The sequence below is a fragment of the Neodiprion lecontei genome, chromosome 1, assembly GCF_021901455.1.
Source record: "Neodiprion lecontei isolate iyNeoLeco1 chromosome 1, iyNeoLeco1.1, whole genome shotgun sequence".
Classification (NCBI taxonomy): Eukaryota; Metazoa; Arthropoda; class Insecta; order Hymenoptera; family Diprionidae; genus Neodiprion; species Neodiprion lecontei.
This window is the reverse complement of record NC_060260.1, coordinates 37,649,786-37,674,958: the sequence shown is the minus strand read 5'-3', so window position 1 is coordinate 37,674,958 and position 25,173 is coordinate 37,649,786. Positions and strand designations below refer to the sequence as shown.

General features: G+C 43.5%; 1 protein-coding gene across 1 annotated transcript in view; it reads left to right on the top strand.

The window, feature by feature from the left end:
• Positions 1 to 25,173, top strand: part of LOC107226590 — an 81,809-nt gene that overhangs the window by 49,592 nt on the left and 7,044 nt on the right. Inside the window, exons 2-4 of the mRNA XM_046732308.1 lie at positions 1,735 to 1,869; positions 6,942 to 7,112; positions 20,777 to 20,890. Coding sequence (XP_046588264.1) covers positions 1,755 to 1,869; positions 6,942 to 7,112; positions 20,777 to 20,890 — 400 coding nt within the window. The 5' untranslated portion in view covers positions 1,735 to 1,754. The remainder of the gene's footprint in view (positions 1 to 1,734; positions 1,870 to 6,941; positions 7,113 to 20,776; positions 20,891 to 25,173) is intronic.

Genomic DNA, 25,173 nt, shown 5'->3' with positions numbered 1-25,173 from the left:
AGTGAGAGAGAGAGACGCGGGAACGGTTCTTAATAATTCGAAGAGCAGTCGGCTTGACCATATACGCGAAGTCAGGGACTTGTTCGGTCGGTGACGGGCCGAAACATTGAATATTCCGTCAACGTGACGGAGCGGCAAGAAGATACTGTATTCGTATTTAATTGCTCGAAAGTCGTCGTCGCTCGGCAAGACCACGGATCTCGATAATGAGTTACGAGTCGGGCGCTTTTTTTCGCCCCCCTCCCACCCCCCCCAAACTGCACTCGCGAATTCCTCGCGATTTATAACAGCCCCCGACGATGTATGTCCGAGCGAGCTTTTTAAATTGTTTCTTGATAAATTTCCGATTTAATTCGCCGCGTCGAAACTTTTACATTGTACATTTATTCCACCTTAATTGCTGTTCTTTTGGCGAAAATTTTTTCTACTAAGGATTCCGCAATATTCTCTCTCTCTCTCTCTCTCTCTCTCTCTCTCTCTCTGAAAATGAAAAACTAACAAATAAAATAATTAACGGAGTGACATTCTCAGTAAATTTTTTGTTCCCGACGTAGCTCGATAAGCTTCCGATTCCGGATTACAAATAATTATCGTTTGCATACCACCACGAATCGATTTACATTTCACGTGCGAGACGATATTGTAAAGGGTATGCAACATAAAATTATTTACGCCCGACGCGAGCAGCATCGCGATGCGTAACATCGGCGGATATTCGCTTGCGGAAGTATAAAGTGCGAGAGCTTGAACCTGTTCGTAAACGGCTCGGCCGCGCAGTTTTGCGGACAGCACGTGCCGTTTAGAAGGTAATTATATTTTTCCGTCGGTGTGATTTTTTCGACCGCGGTGCTCGGCACCTAACCATCTGCTACGCGTCCCTTTCCTCGACGCGACGTCCTCGGAACCGCAGAGACCGCAAAATGCATGCCGGAAACTCTGCGTGGCCGTTGAAACGACTTGTGCATACACGCGAAAAAACCGCATTCGTCGCCAAAGACGAGACGACGCGACGCGACGCCTTATTGGACAAAACGCGAGGAGGAAGAAGTCGAAGAAAAATTATAAACAACTCTACGACTGCAGGGAAACATTCCAACTCAATCAGCCCTCCTCGGCGATTTTCCTTTTAAATAAACGGCACTTGCAGCCTTTTTTTCATCATCCCTTTCAATTGCGGGAAAGTAAACGTGGGTGTATTTTGTGGGTGAAAAAAAAATCGAATCTCATCTTCGAACGGTTGCTGATTTTTTGAAAAACAAGACAAACGAAAACAAAGAAAAAAAAAAAAAAAAAACAGAAAGCTCGTATATCTGGAATAATAATCGAAAAACGGAGGGTCGTAAGCAATGCGCGGACTGCCAAGGTGCTGGATAATTATATAATCATAGTCAAGGTTGATTACTCCCTGCGGATGAATTCCCATCAGGCATTGGCAACTTTTTAGCCGGAATGCGAGAGGATCGTTGAACTCGCGGCTTGATTGCGTAATAATTATTACCCGCAGTCCTACCGTGCGGTAATCGTTTCAAGGATTTCAAATTGCGAAGAAGAAATCGGCGCGCTCTCATCACGAGCAATGTCGATCCTTACGCGAACCTGCGAACGGAAATATAACGAGAGCGGCGAGGATCGTCTGCCTGCAATTCGGAGCTATGAAAGATTGTAATTTTGCTTCTGAATTTAGTAAACACGTGCGTGACGCGATAATTACAGGCTAACCGTTAATTTTTTCAGAATATAATGCCGAGCGGAAAATGCAGCTCCTAGTCCTCATCCTCCTCGGCTGCTTCAACCTCATCACGACTCAAGTGCGATCCGAGGATATTTCGCTCACCCGAGAACCCCTTGGAGACATTTTCATCCTTGACGGTGAGTACGATTCTCTTTTAACGCACTTCATTAAATTAGTATAAAAATTAAAGTCGAATCTTCGACCCTGAAATGAAACTAAATTATTTGCAATTATTTTCATTTACTTTTACACTTTGAACCGAGAATGTCTAAATTTCTTTATTCAAATTTGTCGGAGTTTCGAGCGGTACTTTCACGGCAAATTTTCATTCTGAAAGAAAAACGTGATTCGATTTTTTTCGAAAAAAAAAGAAGAACAATCTACGATTAGCCTGCCAAGTATGAATAAAAACATTACCGATTTCATTTTCGGTCACAAAATCGGCTTTCACCCACCCGTATGGTTACAGGATCTCTGAATCGTTTCATTCAACCGACGATGGCCCGATGGCCTAGATCGAATCGCTAAAACATCTTCACGCTTTATAACCGAGGGCGATCATTTTATTTCTACGCATTTACGATCGAACGATAGAAAATCCGGCATTATTCTAGCGCCGGACTGTATCGAACGCTTAAATATTCCATACCCGGTAATTATATGGGGGGAAATTCACGTCGTACGTGCGTAGTAATACACATACACATAGACGCGTATATTCTCTGCGCGGACGATACTTTCCAACTATTCGAAAGTATTTTTCCTGGAGGGAACTAGTTTCTTTTATCTTTTTTTCTTTTTTCTTTTTTTATTTCTCCCCTCCCTAGAGAGTCGCATCTCGATCGTAAATATCTCGAACAACTTGCACGTATACGCCACAGCAATTCCTGAAGCCTTATTCTGTCCATGGGGAGTCATTTTCAAGGTACGCGTCTTGCGGCCGGTTAAATACCGCCGTTTAACGACGTTTGTCGCTCTTCGATATTTTTCTCACCTCGGCTCTTTTATGTCACGGTGTTTAATTAATTGTAGGCAAAGAAAACGAATCGCGGATACCTGTTTGAAGTTTGGCGCACACGATGGTTCGAAATATCATCAAATTTTTTAAGGGTCTAAAAATATTCGTGAAATTTGAACTCGCGATATTTTTCAAATTTTAAATCGCGGCTGTCGACGAATTTATCGATTACAAAAAAATAAGGTTTGCAAAAATTGCAGTAACTCGGACGATCAGTGCGATAAAATATGTTTGACGAGGCCTGAATGATTAATTAATTCGCTGACTGGATCCGCGATTTTTTATTTTTTCTTTCCTTTCGTGTCTCTTATTCTTAAAATTTTCCAAACCTGAGCAAAGAAATTAAATGTATTGTATAGAAAAAATGCCGAGGCGAGAAGAGAATCTTTGCGATCGTTTGTAAAACGCGAAAATGCGAATTCCTGAAAAGCAGATCGCCGATCGATTCGCCGTATTATTAAATCAAGTGCGTCCGCAGAAGAGCAACGGAAAGAAGAAGATGGTAGCTGGGGTAAAATAGGGTGAATTGTTTCAGCCGGAGGCGGGACAATTACGTGTATGCATATACATATATTGTAAATGCAACGCATGGAGTATGAGGAAAATAATATAAACCAGCTGGTATTTTGCCATTTAGCAATTTGAGAGCGAATTCGAATAAGAAGGAGAAAAAATCCCAACTCTTTTCCATATTCCCGTGCGATTTGCGGTATGGATATAATCGCGTAAAACAAACGGTGTACCTGCAGATATTATTACACGTGTATTGTGTACGTGAGAATTTTACGCGCAAGTGTGTAAACCGTTCGCGAGCGGCGTGTAATTTTAGTATATTATATAACCGAAGATGGTAAGATTTTTGCCCCGTAAGAAAATTTCCGCGGTGTAATATTATTCATAGCTACAAAGTGCATGTGCCTCTAGGTATATATATATATATATATATATATTCAACTTACTTGTTATCCACACATAAGCTCCGGCGTAAATCACACGGAACTTCCACTTCGGTTTAACCCTTTCCCACAGATCATGCCGGTGCATGAAGTAATACCCTCTGTACTGTCCGAGTACAGTAAGCGTGATTAAACCTGCTTGTGCCTGCATTCGGATCTTGATTTTGCTCCATTTTATACGGGAACTGAAAATTTTACGTGGCGAAATTCCGTAAACGGAGCTCTGACGTCACTCGAAATACGCAAGTTGAATTTTTTTCTTTTTTTTTTATTTGGCTTTTTTGCTTCCATCAAGTGAATCTTTCACCCGAAATTATTGACTCTCTTCATGTTCGTCTAGATACAGTTCTGTTAGTCCAGCAAATCTAAAAAGTATACTTTGACATGATGCAAAATACACAAGTTGGATTTCTTTTTTTTTTTTGTTTCGTTTCATCGAGTGAATCTTTCACCCTCGATTAATGACTCTATTGAAGCTCGTTTACACAGTTTTATTAATGCAAATCCGGAAAGAGAACATTGACGTGATTCGAAATACGCAAATTTGATTTACTACGGAATTTGCCCAAAATCACGTTTAACAATGTATTGTAATTAATATTATGAGTGTAAAGAAACAACCTTTCTTACAATTCATTCAAGGATCAAATCTTCGTTGATTAGCTATACTTTACGGTTTTATTCATCAGAATCGTAAATATAATATGCTATACATATTTGTTCAAAATTGCGACCACGGCGAATTTCTTTTTTTTTAAACTTTCATAGAAACACTCAAAAAACTAACTCAGATCTTCTTTCGCATGAATTATCACGCGATGATTTATAATTGTACTTGTTTTTTTTCATACCGCGCGCGTTTGTCTCGTCTCACCTCTTTCACGTTAATCAATTAAGGAAATATATATATATAAATCTTTTTTTTTTCACCTCCGTCTGCGGCGCGAATCGCGTGAGTTATACGTACCGGGTTTTAACCCGTTACAAGTTGATATCTTTAAAATGCTTTTAAAGTGTTGAAAAACAAAGTGTATGCAATAAAATATCGGCACGGTGTGACCGTGAAAAAAGCCGTTATGCGGGTGACGCCAAATTCTCTCTGGTGGAACAAACAACTGCCAAATTACAACAGTCAACGTCGTCGAAATTTATTTATTTGATTTTTTTTTGTAAAAAAACGATAATACCACGTTTTATTTTGACTTTACACAACCGACTTGAAAATCTCGAGAAGTAATTAGAAATAAAAATACGGTGTACTTGAACAACGTAAGCGAGTATAATCACAAATTCGAAATTATCGCTCCACACATTTTTGCAATCGGTTAAACAGCGCCGAATTTAATTACAGAATTCTCGGCGATAAAATTGGCGTATAAAAATAAGACGAACGGTTTCCGCGTACCTGCTAAAAATTATACGAAATCACGTTGATATCTTCATCAAAGTTCGATGTATATTCTTTTCGTGCGATACGAAGCAATCGGCAAAGTCTCAGCGTACGTTATGTTGTGTTTTCTTTGACGGGTATTCATTTATATACAGGATTCGATGGGTTCCTCGGTCACGCGAATACGATAAATAATAACGAACGCCGCGTGTTTTAATTGCTAGTTATTTTGGGGATAAGACTCCGCCTTGTAACATGAAATTCAATTCTACCTGCAGTGAATCTATCTCCGCGTGCCTACGTTAGTCGAAACAGATCCGACGAGAATTCCTCGTAAACTGGTTCTAGATCATTATTCGATTAATTTTATAATCACTGTTCGGCATTTTGCCCTATAATTAAATATCGTAGGCGTAATTAAACGACCGTTTACAAATCGATTCCACTTCCTTCGTTAATTTTTTTTTCCACCCCTATCGTCTACAATTATTAAATACGCGATCTTCCACGCTAAATACTAATTACGCAACGAAGTTTTTTATGGGCTTGAAAAATATCCAGCAATTAAAATAATACACGTAGGAAAAGAAATCAGGCTCAGCGCGAATAAACTCTTACTTCTGTATAACTTCATGCCTGTATTATGTGTAATTGTTTTTCTGCAATGTCAGAAGCATGCGATATAGGATTTCTCTACTTAAGCTTATCTTGTATCAAACGATTTTTGCACGTGAAAAACGGTCAGAGATTCGTCGAAGAGGCAAAGAGTTCGTTGGTATTAACATTCTTCGAGGAGAATAAAAAAATTGTGATGAAAATAAGAATTCGCGTTGCAAATCATTTTCACGTATATGATAGCAGAGAAAATTGCAGATTTTTCGGCCAGCAAAAACAAGAACAACTTGTTTTTTTAAATTTACACGGAGAGAAATTTGTCGTTCCGGTTACCCCTCAGTCTTTAACTATTTTGAAATTTTTTATCATAATCGATAAATATAGTTCTAGGTAGAAAATGAAAATTAGTTTTCTTGCCGTTACCGGAAAGTCTAGTATCCGTTACTATTCTTTCTCGTTACGATCACTGTTGCTACATTTTCTTGCAACTGTTGCGAAAATTTAACGCTCGTGCAACGATAAATTGACGTTAAAGCCTTGTTTAACTAAAAAAGTAGAGAAAACCTCAGAAACTGATTTTGCGTTGCAATAACCAAAATGGTTAGGCGTAGCTCGTTTTTCGTAATTCCAACGATATTCAAACAGTTTTTTTTAACGATACCTGTTTTACTCAATTTTTCTACTTACTATAACAAATAAAAATTTTCTCAGTGTACGAATAGGATAAAAGTGAAAATTAAGCATTAATCAGCGCTGTATGATAAAATGTGGATTGAGAGATGGGGCTAATTTCTGACGGGGTTAGAATACATAATGTGATACACAGCTTGCAGGCAATCGTTCAAGCGCGCATCTTCGACTTGGCGTGTCTGTAGTTAACATTACGCAGCGCGTAATGTGCATTCACGATGAACGAAGATATTCCCTCGTTTACGTAAATCCCCAGCATTCCGAATGTACGGTTAGACATCTGGCACAACGTGAAACTGCAGACGAGGGGTTTGATGAGACGTATGATAGAAGATAAGCCGAGCGTATGATTAACAATAAGCCCGGAGCTATTTAGGGGATCAATTCGTCAGGATTAATTCTCGTTAGGCATTGTGAAATTCTTGTTTTACAAGGTTGTTAAAGAATGTTCCCTGCCGCGATTTAATTGATTAATTCTTATCAATCAGCGGCGTTTGGTATCCTCCTCGTTAATTATACCCCTCCTTGTATAATTTACAGAATCTTCAACCGAGACGTGCGACGAGCTCAGCAGCAGAACGGCGAGTCCCATCTTCCTGGCACCGTCTTCCCTCGGGATTCAAATTTCAAACAATTCCCACACCTGCCAGTGCAGTCCGAAACTTCCGGTATTCAGGGAGGACCTCAGCATCTGCGTCGACGGAATTCACGGTGAGTTGATACCGATAATACCTCGAGGCGTGTGATAAACGATTATTCAATTACCTCGGTCGTCATTTGCACTAGACGAATGAACGCGGCTCGCTTTTAAATGCGCAAAATAAGGAACAAAAAAAAAGAAAAAGAGCATCGAAAAACGGAACGATCTAGGCGTTGAATTTGTTTACGCATCGAAGCTGGAGATTTCAACCCTGCAAAAACCAAACGCACGTTAGGTATTCATTTTTTCAGTCTCGCTTACCGCTTGTTCAGCATGTTCGTGTTTTTCTCATGCACGATTATAACACAGCTTTTATACCCTGTTATTTGACGCATTTACCGCTCCGCGTTGCCGCTGCGGCTGCAATTATATCGCACTTGTAACAATATATTATACGCGACTCGAGCGTCGTCGAGCTTTTCTTTCGATCTTCTTTATCGTTATTTTATTTTTGCCCCCGCGTTTTCGGTCAGAATTCAGTGGACGCGAAACGGAAATTTCGTTTCTTTTGCAGACGATAATGAGCGGAGAATAACGTTCGTTTCTTGATTTAAACGCAGTCTGACATCTGAGCTACCGTGTCATCGAAAATTGACTAGCTTGATAGTTCGTAGACATTTCGCGCCGCGAATCGACCATACATGCGATACCTGCTATACAGATCACCGCGTTATTTACACGTAATGCATTCTACGTGCGTTTAAATTGCACGCAAATCAGACCCTGCGAGCAATGCCGAGATCGTCGAAGCTGTCGACCACTTCCGTCATCGGAATCTCCTGTACAGGAAATTGCTACCATTATAGATACACTTGCAATTTACACAGCTCTGTGCAAATCGCGAATCATCAACCTCAGGAATCCAACGTCATGAATCCAAACTCGACGCAGCGGCGGACAATTTACAAGCCGCGAAAAGTTGCGAGTAAAAGACAGATCAATTAGTCGGATAAAGGCGCGAGAAATTAACAATAATTGAAAGTTTTCAAAAAAGTGACGGGACTTGTGGCGAGCCCGTATCCGAGAAGTCTCGTGTCGCCGAATGGATTTAATTTTATTCAATTTTCCCGTTCCTCTTGTTTTTTTCAACCAAGAGTGTAAAATACCGGAGATTATTGCAGCCGTCCCGAGCTCGAGACGACCACTGATTACGCCGCCGATTTTTCGACCCGGCATGCACCGGTCTTCGGGATATTCGGCCTAATGCGGTCGATTATTTAATCTCAAAAATACCCACATCGCAAATTTCTCTCGCCGCTGGGCGATCATGCTCTTCGCGTTTATCGGTCAACCGCTTTTTTCCACCTCTTTATACTCTCGCGGCTTGGAACACGAAACCGAAATGAACGGGAATTAGCCGACGTCTCGAGGAATCGGGGAAATTATAAAGTCGGAATAGCATCGACTCGCCGATAATAATATCGCTGGATGATGATAAATTATCGTTATTGTTCGGTAATCGGTTGGCAGCACTCAAGGAATCGAGACACTTGTTATTACGTCGGATATTAAATTCATCTCGGTTTCCACGGGCAGACGAAATGTGACGGATAATTTCAATCCCGTTCCGAATAGCGTCACGTCACGAATCGTCAAAAGCTTCACCCACTAACGGGACTGACTTTGCCGAAACGTGATTTCTTCGGTCGGGAATAGAGGGACGACCACTGATTGACACTTGTGTCATCCATCATCCAGTCATTAAACGACGCGACCGATTTTCGGAATGTTAAATTGCGCCACCGGAGCAGAATAATACCGAGTGTGGTTTCACTTCTCCGACGCGTCAAAACGTCAAGACGATCAATTGAAACCAATTTCGAAGACGGGAATATCGGATAATTCTACACCGCAATTATGCTGATCGAAGGCTCGATTCAAAGCCTCGCCAACGAACCGCGGGGGGTGACGAGAAATTCCAAGTTTTTTCGGAAGCCGTCTGCGCTTCGGGCAGTATTCGCCTGACGCGGCTTTCCTTCTACGTAGAAAAAGGACGAAGGAGGACGAATCGAGAATTACGCGTCTCGGCTGCTTCCGACGTATATAAATACGGTGTGCGTTTTGCGCAGCCTGCATGAGGCCACAAATTAGCTTTACTTCGGGAAAATCCAACCGCAGATCGAGCCACGCTTTCAAAGGGTCGATCATCTTTTAGGTCAGGTTCGAATTTGGCCTCAAATCAAGTCAAAATCACGTAGTTTGCGAACGCGTTCGAGGTCACCAAGCGATTTCAAGTCCATCGGACTCCAAGTCGAAGCTTGGCTTATCGTGAAGGAGTACGCAAAGGTGATTCAAGGTCGACAAATAGTCGGAAAGCCAGGAACAGATGGTGGCGATTATTCATACGAGTAGGGTATAAACGATGGAATTAATAATCTCGTTACAGCGAAGCGCGTTGTGCCATATGTGTGTATATGTATACCATACAGCGCGAGGCAAGTTTATGGGCGAAAAAAAAAAGATAAGTAGAAGAGAAAACGGCGGACAAACAAGCGCTGAGGATAAATGTAAACAGGATAAACCAAAAAAATAGCGAACCCATGGTGTTGGCTTACGCCTCAGTCAATGGTCAATTACGCGTATATCCATAGACTGCGTGAATGCACAAAAACCTCTCGCCCTGCCAAACGAGTGGGAACGAATGAGCCTTGCCCTCGAGATAAATGACGCCTTGGTTCTCCATCCTCCGTCTTCAGGGGCGCCTCGACTTGCCGTTTTGACCCTCACCTGACCCACCGCCTTGGCCTTCATCAATCATCCGACTCACCATCCCACACCTGCCGGGCCTCGTCTTTACGGCCTTAAGCCCAAGCCCAAGCCCCAGAGGACATATTATATGCAGTTAATATTCGGGCAACATCAACGGGCGCCGCACAGCAGTAGCGATTTTTATTACCAGCTTCCGAATCACGCCGTCCTCGGCAGGTCTGCCGACGCTGGTCTCTGATTCTTGGACACTGTCGGTAGCGGCGAAAGCAGGAAACGCTTGACAAAGTCTATGGAAAGACGAAGTCGATGTCGCCCGTATCGTTCTTCCGCCATTTTTCTTTAACTTCTTGCAGTCAGGTCAAAGTGCATGAATCCAGCGCGCACAGTTCTGCAAAAGTCGAAGACCCTCTTCCAAATACTTCTCTGATTGTTACCAATTTCATTCGCTATCGATGCGCCGTTCTCGAGATCGAATCTTTCCGGTACATCCTTCGATCCGTGATGATCAGTGCACTTCGTACCGTGCAATGATGGAACTGGGACCAATGGAACTGAGGCCCTAATAACGGGGTAATAAGGTGGTCCAGGTAATGGAAGACGGCGGATCGAACTCTTCGTTGTTTCATCCGTGATATTTACGATTGAATCGAGACGCGAACCAAGTGATGTTCAGGAGAGCTGGAGAACCGCGTGCCTTTCCATTCGTGCAAATACTTTCTCACAACTTTGGGTTACTGTGTCATTCGTTCGAGTGATTAGGAAAATTCTGAACAGAACTTGGAGTCGGTTATTTCGATCATCCTGCGCGTCATCTGCAGGAGGTGGAGGAAAATACGACTCAACTCTTGGTTTATTTATTCACCAGACAACCGCCGATCACCACCGACTGCTGTGAAATTTAATCAACTTGCGGTAATTAACGTCACAGTGTATTCGCTCGGCGTTCACCCGGCGCAACCAGGTACTCAACCACTCTTCAGCCTCCGTCTTCCTTACTTACGTCCTTCAAGTCTTCCGGGTCGCTCCCGCAATCGCCGGGTCGAAAGGTAGCTTTGCGGACCGGATGAACCCGGTTTGGCCGTCCTGTCTCCAGGACGGCGAAGTTCCCTCGAGAAGGTCGAGTGACGGTGGTGATTTTTCGATCAGTCCTTTGCGATCGACGAACCAAAGCGAGTCCACCATCCGGGTATCGACTGAATAATTAACATGAATGATTGCGCGTGGTGCAGGTATGGGCAAGGCTTGTAGCGAGCTTTATACCGGACGCAAATTTATGTCCATCTATCTTTGGAACGGGACTCGGATTCTCCTCGCGGGTATCGGACTAAGGATCTCACCGTTTGATACGAGGCTCAGAGTACCCTCGTGGTCCTGCAGAGACAAACGGGACAATAGCATCCGATGTTCGTATAATATCTGTACATCCGAGCAATAGGCATAACCTACCCGGACTCGCCCACTCGTTTAATTCATCGTCGTGGCCATATTAGAATCGATTAATAGATACACCGGAGAGGGGGACGTAATAACATGCCATCGGGGACTCGAGGCCATAAACATGGACAAAAGGAATCACGCGATCTGTCAAGGCAGCCTTTCGACTTTTCCTGGCGCCGTTGAGCCAAGGAAGTGCGGTATGAAAGGACGGATACTATCCAGAGACTCGAGTCCTTTTGCTGATTCATCGTCGCACGTGGTCGGAGAAATTCATCGATGAACTGCAAAATGAATGTATGCAGGAGGTGAGAATAACGAGGAAACAACTCGATGCCTGCTTCGTTCGAAACTGTAATGAGAGCGTCTTCCACCCGAGACACGATGTGATTCCGACCACTTCGCGAAACACGAGTTTCACCGGTGAACCAGGGCGCAAAACCACAGTCACGAATTACGTACAGACTGAGACTTCTTTGACCATTGAGCAGGCGCGTTGTGAAAACGCGCCGCTAAGGAGCTTCAAAGAAGAGCTACTCGACCTGGATTACAAATGGCGACCATTACCTTTTCAATTCTTGCAAAGACTGCCGCCGGCTCCTCTTGGATCTGAAATTACAATATCTCCCAGGGGAACTTCGCGCGAGGTATGGGCCACGTCACTCCCCTGCCAAATCATAATTAGGTACGCGCCCCTCTTTAACCACAGGTTGCCGACGAAATCTGTTATTCTTTCACGTGCCGTCAGTCAAACAGGGGAGGTCTAAATTATGATACACCGACCCGCGCGGATTATAGGTATATTGGCATCCGACGACGTGGAGAAAAAAGAAATCACAAAGAATGATGGACCGGGAACCGCGAAGAGAGAACGTATGCATTACCATGCACGTGCAGTTCGAGAACGCTGCGCGGAGACTGCGGATGCACCTGCGGATCGACGTTTCTTTCGTAATTAAATTTAAACATCGGAAAGAAAATTTTCTACCTAGCCATATATACATACATATATACGCTTTATAGTCAGAATTGGTCGTTGTAACATTTATTCTGTTCCAAGGTACGTGGAAGAACGAAAAATACTGGTTCTACCATACCAACAAAAGTGTTTTGCAAATTGATTGATCATTGCACGACGCATGAAACGATCGTTTAAAGAAGAATTTATCCCCTCGGAGTGTACAAGGAACTTGACTGTGATTCATAAGACTGAAGTTACTTACGTGATGTCTGAAGTCGCCTGGACAATACCTCTTAATTTTTATCCCCTTCGCCAATTTCCACCGTACAAGCCTCGCTGGCATGAGAATGAAGGGATTCTTGTTGTCAGATCCCTGTGCAGGGTTCGGAAGGCATCAAAGTCTTCACCAGTGGCATTCGAGGTCCGAAGGAGTCCTGTAAATTGACCGGAAGGTGCGAACCTGTCAGCGCTCAAAGTCTGACCTATCGACGACCCCGTACTCGCGTGTTAATTTGTAAAGTTTCTCTCGAGGTATGGCTGATATTTGCAGCCGTCATCGTTAATCATTCATACTCGCGTACACCTGTTCCTGTAAGTTCATCATTCGACGAAAGCGTTACAGCTGAATCCGCCTTGCCTTGAAAAGAGAGGAATGGAATGAAGGACAAGACGTGATCCAAGTGAGTTATTTGGTTCGTTTGAAGTGTCGTTACGGATTTGTGATCCTCACATGACTTGGAAGAGATACCGACTCGGTGACCCCGCCGTCGTCACTCGGACTACTCAAACTTGTCAAGGCTGATATCTTCTCAGGTGGACTTTCATCAATCGACGGATTGAACTCAAGTCGCGGAGCGGAAATAACTGAGTGACGATTTTTCATCCAGACGACTCTTGTCGCGTCCGAAGTGCGTTTAATTATCGTAATCATGTTTTAGCGGGGCGACTAACGGGTATCGACAAAGTAATTTACGACGTAAGAGAGTCGGCTACGTGGGAGATGGGCGACAAGGTGTGTATAATGAATATTTCTACGTTGCCGGACTCCCGCCGGTGCACCTTGACCCCGACGGTTCCAGGCATCCGCGATTCCGCAGGTTTCAATCCGGTCACTGCACAGCCAGTGTTCATCGGCGCAACACGTCCGCGGAGATATTAATGGGACTGCTTTTCCAGTTTCTCAGCAACCGACTAGACCAGCTTTGGCCAGCGTAGAAACAACGCGGCGAAACCAATCCTGATCCAAGCAAACAACCACTTCGCCGGTGTCATGTAGTCCCGTTTCAGCCGCAACTCTTCGCGGCCACCTTCTGACCTTTCCTGAATGGAAAACTGAGCGAGGGGGTTCGTTTCTGAGTCGAAGTAGCAAATTCCCTTCCGTTTTTTTCATGTCCCGATGCAAGGTTGGAATCTGCTGGCGGGATTATTTATCACACCTTTCTGTTAGCCGGTCTTTCTTTTCTCGACGCGTGTAGTAAACGTCTGACCGACTCTCGCTCGGCGATGGTACGACGACCTTTTTCAAGACGAGACCAATTGAATCCGGATAAACCTGCTCGACGAATAAATCAAGAGGAAGTTCTGAGTGTGACGCGATAGGCGGCGGGTTGATTTTGCCTTGTCCATTTTTCAATTTGATATAAATATGACGCTACATTGATTGGCTTGTGACGTGAGCCACTCACGGCCAACGCTTACGCAATGACGTCCAATGCCGAAATTCTATTCTACGATGATTTATTCTACGATACGCGCAATTAGCCGGGATGATCGTGTATTAAAACGATATATATACGTTACAAACTCGAAAGAAGAGTATAACAGATCTCAGAGAGAGAGTGAGGGGAAAAAAGTTTAATTTTCTTAACGTGCCAGTCGACTTTCATCGTGGAATCTTTCCCCCGATGGATTAATGTCCAGTGTTTCTAAACTGCAGGGTGCATAAAATAGTAATAATTCAAATTTCAAACCAGTATGAAAATTCCCCGGTTCTGATCGCCGGGCACCGGCTAATAACCAAGCTCAACGTTTAACGACGCGGTGTGCGTTAGAGTTTGGCGTGTATATATGAAGCCAGGTGTAAAGGTTCATCCGACAATCGACCCACACGGTATATAACCGCGTAAATAGCTATAATTAATATCTAACAGTACTGTCAGGAATTTTTTTCCTCTACTCTTTCTTTTTCAATTTTTAATTTTTAAATTTTTTAATTTACATTTTTTTTCCCCCAGACGGCCGCCGCCGTTATTTCGATAACGCAATATATTCGTCTCTTATAAATTACCGCGGAGGTGTTGTAATAATTACATTGCAAATAACGTAATTACTTTCACCACAATTTATTACTTCACGGCAATGATACTGCTTTGAAACTGCACTTCTGTACGTTAAGCGCTGGGCACGATTCGAGCCAACACTACGCGAGGTAATTAACATTTTCATCCGCAGGAATGAGATTCAAAGGGGGATTCTCTGCCTGTGATTTTCTTCTTTTTTTCCTTCCTCAGTTAGTTTTATTCTCCTCTCTTAAAACGCATTCACGTACGTACATGTGTAAATATAACTTCAACATCCACTCCAGCCGACAGTTTTCCCCTAATTTTCACTGTTATTATTATTCATTTTGAGGTGGTAATTAATCCGTTTATACTCGGTCAAAATCCTTAGTATGCGTTCATACGTAATGGACGCGTCTCAATAGTTCGTTTATTCATCGCTCGGCGTCCGGCTGTGGGAGCATCATCTCGGAATACATTACGCCGTGACGTAAGACGCATATGTCGCAATATCCTCCAGGATGTTCTGCTCGAAGTTACAAATTTCTTATACGCCAAACTGTACGTACGTTAGAAAGACCCAACGGTGAGTTATAGCATAATTAAGTGCTCTTTAGATGCTTATTAAATGCTATATTGAAAGCTTTGGTACTCGGTTTTTACCTTGTAACTCATGATTGGGTTTTTTTAACGCGGCTCTGATAACATTATCCACGTATTTGAGGTACCGCGAAGTCAGACCAAGAGCCGATGATACAATAAACTTCGGACTAGGATCAGACTTCTACACATTTTTATCTACAAATGGGTACTCGAAGCTCGAGTGGCGGATGATGAGGGTCAAGGTTGAATACAACTTCGAGGAGTTGAAGAACTTGGTGTACATCCATGAAATGGCTGTATTTGAATAATCGTTTGACTCGTGTTTCTAGATTTTGTAACGCTTCTTTCGAATACCTATCGGACGGTTGGATTCAGATTACTCGTCGAAACCTTGGTCACATTTAGTAGATCATTAACGAGGGATTCGTCGAAGTCAAAGGCTAGTCTGGACAAACAATAACACTCTACGTTTCATACCGCGATTAGTATTACAAATGCTTCAATGATTCACGGTAAAATAGGCCATGAATACAATCCGATAGTAGCTTTTTCCCTCCGGACCGACTCTCAGGTATACATCAAGAATAACCGCGTCTTCAAATTGTATCGAGGAATCTTGAATCGCGCGAGGTTATCCGCATATTAGCATGAGTGCCGACTGGAAACCGCAAGTAGGTACCTATCATAGAAATTTTTCCGTCGAGTGCAGTGGTTTGCAGATTGAGAAGCTGATATTAGCTCCGTAGTCACGTGGATGTAGAGGCAGAGATGCGTATGGCGCTGCAGGTGGAATGTCAGCCGGTACAGAATTCAGGAAATGTTGTCATTAGATTTTGCCGCCGCTGCCGCTGCTGTAAGGTTACTCGATGCGAGTGGACTAATGCGGAACGTATAAACGTGCCTGGGCATAACGTACCCACTGCTGCAGAGGGTATCGCCAGGCTGCAATCTTTGCAATTCATCCAATCCTACGGGGCAGGAAAAAAGCAATGTCAATTGTAGAGCACGCCTCAGTTGCTCCTAAGCGTTTCCGAGTCTTGCGGCTATCGCACGTGCCACGTCCGTAAGCGTACCTCCCTAATGGTTCAGCTTTTTCCACTCGTGATTCTCGTGGCGAGCAGAGAGGCAGACTATCCGACGGGGTCCGCCAAGAGACTCGATTAAAAAGCACCGGGATAAAACTATCACGGTCGATAAATTCTGCGCTCTTTTTTCACCTCTTTCAACTTCTTCGACCATTTCTTACCTTATTTACACTCGTTCGGTGAACGCTAAAACCCATTAATTTCTGACCGCCGGTTCTCGCTAAGTGGAAACACAAGAAATAAAGGAGGAAATAATTAATAAATACAAAAACTATATCACTGCTGTGCTTTGTTTCATTTCTCGCGCTGCTGAACGTTGGGCAATGATACTTTACGTCTTGAGTAACGAGATTCTAGAATTACGTCGACGGCGATATTGTAGCTAAGCTATTCTTGCCGTCATCTTGTTCGACGTGAAACAGCTTTCGATAATTGTAGAATGCTGTAAAAAATTTTGTAAAATACTTGTTGAAATAAAGTTCCAAGTGGGGAGACGGCGGCCATGTTGATTCAATGCGAGCGTCCGAATTTGCTCTTCAAACATTTTCATCTTCTTGTGATAAAGTTCAGGACGCAAGAATGAAAAGATTACGCTTACATAGTGATTTTCATGTTTCGGTTCACCAGCTTATTCGAAGTCGATATCGATGCGATCGTCTGCCAGGAACTTGTCGGGAGAATTCTTTCCGCCTGATTGCATCCTCGCATCATCTTGTGTAGGTATACTCGAGGTACACGATAGTTGGCGACGATGCTTAGACTTAGAATTACACCGAACGAAGAACTCCTCAGTTTCCTAGTTAACGACTTTCTGAAGAGCTATAGAGAAGGACGGACAGCTACCAGGTAGCTGGAATTCGTTGTTTAAAACCACCGCGCCGCACGTACCTGCACATACATGCAGGGTGCTTCGGTGCTGCACAGTGGCTGCGATTTCCTCGTCGCGTGACCAGAGCCGAAGGACGAATCTGCATCAACGTCCGTCGGAGGCTTCGAAAGCATTTTCTAGCCCCCCATCAGCGTGCCTCTTATTTTTTCCCATTAGTTTGCACCGCTCGAGTCTTCTTGCGGCTGAGTGTTTACCTCAAAGTTCATCACTGGAATCCGACGCGATTATGCAACAATAATTTCGATCCACAACGCCACCTGTAAAACTTCTTGCAATATAAGATCATAGCCTTGAACTCGCGAACTCCATACTTACAACTCATAGAGTCTTGATAGCCGCGAAACGAATATGGTACACGTTATACGTAACGTGCCTTTCGCTGGGTTCAAGCAGCTGCATTAAACGCTCCCAGCTTGTAATATACAACGTGCATACTCATGTGCCTGGAATTAGTTTAATACATATAATAATTAACTTCTTATCGGCTAAATCTAACCGCTCAAATTTACGACGAATCATCTTAAACCTAACGCTGATTTTAAATTTGCACATTACTGTGGGAATGTATAACTTCTTACCTGCGTCGTAGAACCGAGAAATTTATCACCGATACTTGTGATATCATGTTTCACCTTTTTACATATAAATTGGACCCTGATTAACGATACAGGTGAATGACCATTATTTATTCAAATCGGTAGTTTACGATAGATTTGTCGACTCTCTATCCAAATCTGTAAATCGAAATTCTCTACCAGTTTTCGTTTTATTTTGTCAGACGAGTTTGATACCATCAAAAGCGACGCTTCGATTTCTTCGACTCAAGGTTACGACGGGAGAACAAGATTTATAAACATACTAAAAATTTTGCTCCTAGTTTACGCTATACACCAAATTTTGTCTGAAATCTCTATCGTAATATTACATTTCTGAGTTACATTCGGTTACAAAAATATTGGACATACTTGTTCTCTGATAACTCGTACCTTAAATTGAGCACCAAGTGTTTTTCGCTCTGTATTTGAGATTGACTTTACAATCACAATCATTTTCATAAAGTTGGATTACTCGTCAAAAATTTATTTCGTTATTAATTCCGCTTTTTTTCTTATATTTCAAGAAGATTTCGATCCAGACTATCGTAATGGTTTAAATATGAGTGCGATATGACTTCAGTCCAGGTTGAGGCCACATGTTTAATGAGTTAAGGAGGACGAGTTTATGCAGCAGACTGGGCGCGTGGGTATCGAGTGGAAATTAAGGACAGTCTCATTTAGCGTGTTTCGTCCAGTATTTTACGGTCTTTCGATGTCCGTTCGACGGGATCGAGTCAAACCGGAGATGAAATGAGAAAAAGAACCATAGAACGAAACGCGAAAGCTAACGACGAGGAAGATATCGTGGTGCAAGATCAAGAGGCGCACGACTTAAGGAGTACCGTTGCCCCCGAAAGATCCAAAGGACACCCCGAGTCGCTAAGGAAGATACATACTAAAAACTTGAATCTCCAATCTCGCGTGCCAACAACCGCGTTTTATCAGCGTATGCGCCGTTCCTCTAACGGCGTTCAACGTGTTACGAGCAGAGGTCTTCTTGCAATGAAGAACCCAAGAGACATCGCAACTGTGTTCCAAAGTTGCCGCTGAAGTCGAACATTGAGACCATGAAATTTAACAACAGTATAACAAGTTCCGATACTTTGTCAACTCTACCTGATCTAACAGCGTTGAAAATTTTAACCAGACTTATTTCAGTACTAAAGAATCCAGGATAAGTTATGAGTGCAGTCCTAATATGTCGCTCGGGTTGGATATTGGGACTGTAAAATCTAACCACCATAAGAAGTACCGACTGACTTTACACTAGAAAAAGTTCCAGCGTGCGTTCGAAGCTGATTGTGAAGCTTGAATCTTGAGTTGCGTTCACGGGAACTTGAGGAGATATATTTTCTCGGCAATAGATCCTCGCCTTCCGGGTTTCTAGTATCGGGATGCTAATGCCCCGACTCAAATCGCCGTACGCCAACGGTACTTGAAAAGGGCAGCCAGCATACGCTTGAAGTGCGAAGGAAAAGGAGTGCATGGTAATACGCCGAGAGCGTACGTGAGGTATCGAACGATGAAATTGAATTTCTGCGAACATTAGAGCGTCGCATGTTTCGTTGGTTTCGCGTCCGATCTCTCAAAGCAATTGCAAATGGTCACAAGTACCCGCTCACTTCACGTCGGTGGACAAACCGCCATACGCAAGTAAACGTCCGTAACGAGACTAACATAGCTGCCTTTTAACCATGGTCAAATTAAGTCCGGCCTCTTAATCACGCCCGAGACATTTTCAAGTGTTCATTTTTCTCTCGATCAAGTTCGAACGTCACGTGCCCGTGAAAAAATGAGTGAAGGGCAGGAAAAAAAAGTCAGCAAGTAACCAAACGAGTTGACCAGAGGCAAACAACCAGCTTCGGAGCAGCAGATGTTTGCGAATTCTTGAACCTTTTGGGAATCCACTTAACGTGTTCGGATCTAACGGTCTTCGCGATATTACCATAATGATCGAACCATAATAGTAAATACCGAGACAAATCGCCAACTTTGCGTTTTATTAAGTCGAAACATCATCCTACTCGATTTTTCCTCACCACGCCGAGGGACTTCGTCGCTCGAGAGAACGATCGTTGAAAAATTGGATATCGTTTGACAGCGATAGGACCGATTTTTCATCCAACGTAAAAAGAATTCCTCGCGGTCGCACAATTTTGCACGACATCTCCGCCGTCCTTGGTTAAGAGTCGCAAATAGAATTCATGGGACCTTCAGGGATCGGGATAAGTCGTTGAGCGATGGACGATCCTGGTCATCAATTTGTCCCAGTCCAGTGGTCCGTTTTTCATACATGATCAATAAATTAATACTCGATTCAAGTCCCGGTCGAGCCTCTTGCCGATTTATTATCATTATCATGATTATTATTTAAATTTTTTTGCTTTCACCCCGGTTCCCATCGCTTTAGCTCCGTCGAACTGCAGGCATTTATTCGCCCAATCAGTCGAGCGTTGATTATAAATTGTGCCGAATTTTAAATTGTAATTCACCGAGGCGAAGGGTCTCGATCTGCGCTGATGCGAATCTGCACTTCAAATGCAGACGCCCAGGAACGCGAGACTCACGTATACGTCTTCTGGAAGTACGGTTATGGCCCTTTAATTCACACGGTAAGAAATTGGTACCGTTTTTTTCCGTTCGGGTTTCGCGGTAAATGCATCCATCGGATAGTAATTCCCTCCGTTTGATTCGGCCAAGTCGGAGGCGTACAAATGCGGCAAAGTAATTCCAACGGGTCGATTCTTTTTCGCGCTTGTTTTCGGCACGTTGAATATTCATAGTTTACTTCGATTTCATTTCACTACATATTTGTCCATCGGTTTAACGAAACTCAATTTCGGGTCGTCGGGATTAATGGTCCGCTTTTAACGATTAATCTAACAGTGGGAATTCTGGCTGTCATTTCACGCCACATCTCGCTCTTCTCTTAGATTATCATACGTTTCATTCGACTTTACGCTTTGCGGGTAATTTATACGCATGGAAATGAACCAGACACGTTGGATCAGCCTCAGGATGAGATTTTCAACTCCTGATAATTCCGTAATTCATACGATTTTGTGATACTGTTATATCTTGTTCGAGTATTCATCTTCTTTTTGTTTCTATACTTGCAGAATGCGGCGAGGCTACATTCGTCAATAATACCGAAGTCTCCGAGAAGGTTCCCTACGTCTTTCTACCTCAGCAAGGACAGCTGATCTATCCTTATGCTGAAATACGCATCGAAGGTAAGTCGAACGATGGGGAAATGAAATCTGGGCACCTGGTTTCAAAATATCGCTCCGCGATTCATCGAGCGATCCAATTTAGAGTGAAAGACTAATTTTTGAGAGTCTTTTCACGTCTGGAGAGTAGTCATTTTTAATGGGATTCTCCAGAAATTCATTCGTGTAAATCGATCAGCGTTATTCCGGTATCTATCATTTTCAACCTATAACCTGCAGAAATCGCAGTACGATTCTGTCTATGTAACTCTTTTCAATCTTATTCGTGGAATGGCTAGTTGTATAATATATTATGTTCGTTACATCGTAGAGAAGAAGAGGATAAAAGATAGAGAGAGTGAGAGAGAGAGAGAGTAAAAAAAAATTAAATGAGTTCCCTTGGTAAACCCCAGAACGATGGGCACGGGCAAACGTTCCTCAACGAACCAACAAGATAGATCAAAGATCGTCGGGGCTACCGCGATTGTTTTCCGTTAAACTTCACTGTACAAATGAGCAGAGAACACATGCTGCGCAAGTACATTCGTCTACCACTCGAGAATTAGAATCTGAGTTTCATTTTTCACCGAACCGAAACCGTGTTGCCGATTCGTTCCCATGAGACACAGTACAGATTATAATACATGATTTATGCTACCGATGCTCACGTTCAATCAATGTTAATCGAGCCCTGACAAGGCCGTTTGAAAATGACATTACTCATTAAACGGTATAAGTGTGTACACGTTATGTAACATAGAAACCGGCATCGCCCATACATTGTATAAACTCGTTGCGCAGTACTTCTACCCAAAATTAATAGCTCTCGATAGCGAGATTGAATTTCAGTATTCCTCTACCCGAACGTTTAATTAACCACCCATCGTTGGTCTTCCTTTCGATTCCCGTTTAGACTGACGATGAGTGTAATAATCATTCCCCAAAATGACACGAGCCAGTGGTTTTACTGTCTTGCAACTGGGACACGTAGGTATTGCAGGCGTTGAAGAAGCGTCGCGATCCTCACGTTACAGGGTCTGATTATCTCCTCTCCACTTTTCGAGTAGGTACACAATGTGGCCGAGGTCAAGACGTAATCGTTTCGGACAGCGGCCATTCTCTGATCCTCAAAGGAATCCTGGCACTTCCGCCCATCCGCAATCTCCACGTTACCTCCAAAGTGCAGCTCGATTGTTTTTCGGACCTCCTGCAGTTTCGCCTCATATTATATTTCCCCTCGCGATCCAGCCGATCTTGATCATCGTTACGACCGGCCTCGTGCCCAATGATCAGAGATACACGCTTCGCGTCGACCAAGCGCGCTTCTTGAAGCTTACTGGCCGCCAAGAGGCGGATGGATGGTTCGTACGTGGGTTGGCACTGCCTCCTTTCACGTGTCCAGTCCCGGTTCGCAATTGCCAGAAGTGCCACATGGGCCGGCCCTTCCTTGCGCCTCTTTTTCAAGTGCTAAAATTCGACGCCGGTAACGTTTACGGAAGTTAAGAACCAGCCGTCATCTTCTTCTCGAGTTAAGAACCCTTCTATGTACTTCTTCTTGGTCTTCCCCCTTGGTTAACGATATTCTGTAATGCATTAGACGGAAGTCGCGAACACTCCCACAGTCGTACTCTTCTTTTCCCTACCGATCAGCAGTCTCTTGATCACCGTGAGCGAGCACAACGAGTATGAAGTTACGATTTGTTGGACAAAGAAATGAGGAGGTGCATGCCTGGCAGCGACTCTTCGACCATTGTGGTCGGACGTTCATCGCGTTTCTATAATGTGAATTATTACGTTCATAGATCGTAATTCTCAGAGATCGAAAGAAGACTCTTGTTTTCTGTAAGTACTGGTTCACAGCCGTGTGCATACTTACACTCGCAGACCTAATCAGCATCGGTAATAATTTTCCCTGGTTCATGACTGCAGTTTGTTCGATGGCCAGCCGCGGCCGTTGTTCTGAGCTTTAGTGCCGCGCTTTACGCGGGCAACAAGCCTATGCTAGTTCTGCTTTTGCTACCGTGCCGATGCTGCTTCAGGATACGTTGTGCAGCACGTCCGTCTTACCTACAGGTACTTAGGCATGTGTCGGGTACGGCTTTCAGGAGTTCTTCGGAACGCCATTGCACCTTCAAGCTTCCGTTCCAGCTAAACAATCGTTCGATGCACCGTGTCTTTCAATTCTGCAAACAAGTTTAGGAACGTGATGTATTCACGTTGGTGACGCTTTGTGGTGAAACTTCGGTTGAAACTCGGTATGTAAATTTTGCACGAAAAAAGAAAGAAGGAGAAAATAAAAGAAAATAGATTGATGGGGCGATACGGCGATAGTGGAGAAGGAAAATAACGGGTAACTTTGCGAGGCGTTGACTCTTCTGGAATCGGCAATTGATTATGTATATCCGTACCCATGAGACATGTGAAATGTTTGTACGCGTATGTGTTAAAGCAACTGGGTAGTCAGGAAGGTGGCATAATTAGTGGATTTTATTATCTTGTCGCGAGCCTGTCGGAATGACTTTAATGTACTTTTGGCTGCCGAGACGTCGCGGTTGCTTCTAGTCGTTAAATCCGAGATCTGAGCTCTTAGCTTAACACCCGACATTTACACGCGCCAGCTCGCTACAAACGTAGGTACATAAATGGTGAACCATATATTGATTAACTGTAAAAAAATACCGTGTGTCCAAATTTTTCTAATCTCTCATTTACGGAACACGGTGCGCACATCTTTTCCTCTTATCGGTCCGAACAACGAGCCAAAAACGGGTCCGCTGGATCGACAAATAGGGCTTTTCTTTCGTTGGCAACGACTCTGCTGTTTTGGTTCAGGGCTTCGCTAATTAGAACGGTAATTGGACTGTTCGCTTTAACGTTTTGTGCTACAGAGTTGCTAAATTTCCCCCACCTCGTAAGGATCCTAGCGTCAGATCTATTTTCATTCCATCACACCGGCTGGTACGCATGAAGTTTGAATCTGTGCTAATAACCATGGCGTGCATTTTTTCTTTTCATCAACAACTCTCCGCGCCTAACCGTAAATACCGGCTAAACTCGGGAGGCTGAAATCGTTTAGTGTAAATTAAAATCAAGAACTGCTCGAGGCGGCAGGTTTACGGGTAGGTATACAATGGGGATTCTGGGAAGCCCGCTGAGACTCTGCGACGTTAAGAGTACAGTTAAATAAACAAGCGTAAATATCGGAGGCGAAAATTCCCACAATTTTATCTCGGCCTCGCGCAAGGACTACGTTGCGATTCCTTCCAAAATCCGCTACAAGCTTGATCGTCCTTACAGTACGTTATGAAAAGATCAGCGGGGGTTCCGGCGCGGTTCGGCCTGCACTTCAGCCCGGTATTTAACAACGAGGAAGCGGCGATCCGACGCGGCTGGCCTTGCGTGTCTTCGCAATTTAAGTCCTTGCTCGACATACTCGCAGTTAAAAAGATATTTACATCGACGATCGAAGCCATCAACAGGTCCGTCCGTCGACTCACAGCCTGCTCTTAAAGGCTCGAGGAACCCCCGCCCAAGAGCAACATTTATATACCGTCCATAAAATCGGATGTTATGCTCTGGTTTTTAAAATTTGTTTTACTGCCTGCAGCAGGATGGGCATCGACGCTTATCACCAAGCCAGCTCTCCTCCGCTACCTCGTTTACTCTCGTTTCGTTCGACGATGACGAAAATATAAGGGGGATGATCAAGGCTTTTGATTAACGCCGGACAATCCTTATTAATTAAGACCCCACCTTCCTGTCTGGCAGGACTTCTTTCACCCAACCGGTTTCGTACACCCGCGGATTTTGCCTTATCGTGACATGATTCATTTTAATGCCTTGCACCGAGGGAAATAACGGTCCAGGATTTTGGTCGGTTGCATTATAACCGGTCCCAAATCTCCCGGAAGATCAATGCCGTACAATATATGTACGTGCATACTGGCCCGGGATTTCCAGTTTGTTACACTTTCGTATCAAAATTACCGGTGCCAAACTAGGTCAAAATCATCAGCCTTAAATTGAACTTCTGAGATCAGACGATACCCGTGCATGCAAGACTCATTCGTGCTCTGTTTATTTTTCCGGTATTTTTTTTTATCGTGAACCTTCTAAACATTAATGAGAAAGGATTCGAATTTCTGTTCGTCAAGTCTCATAGGATTCACGTTAGATTGATCAAAAAGACGTCGCAGTTGGGTTCGAATGTAACGACGATACAGTCAAAAAAAAAAAAAAAACAATTGTATCAACCAAGGATGTGCAAACCACTGTCAAAAACGAAGAGATGAAAAAACTTCGTCGAG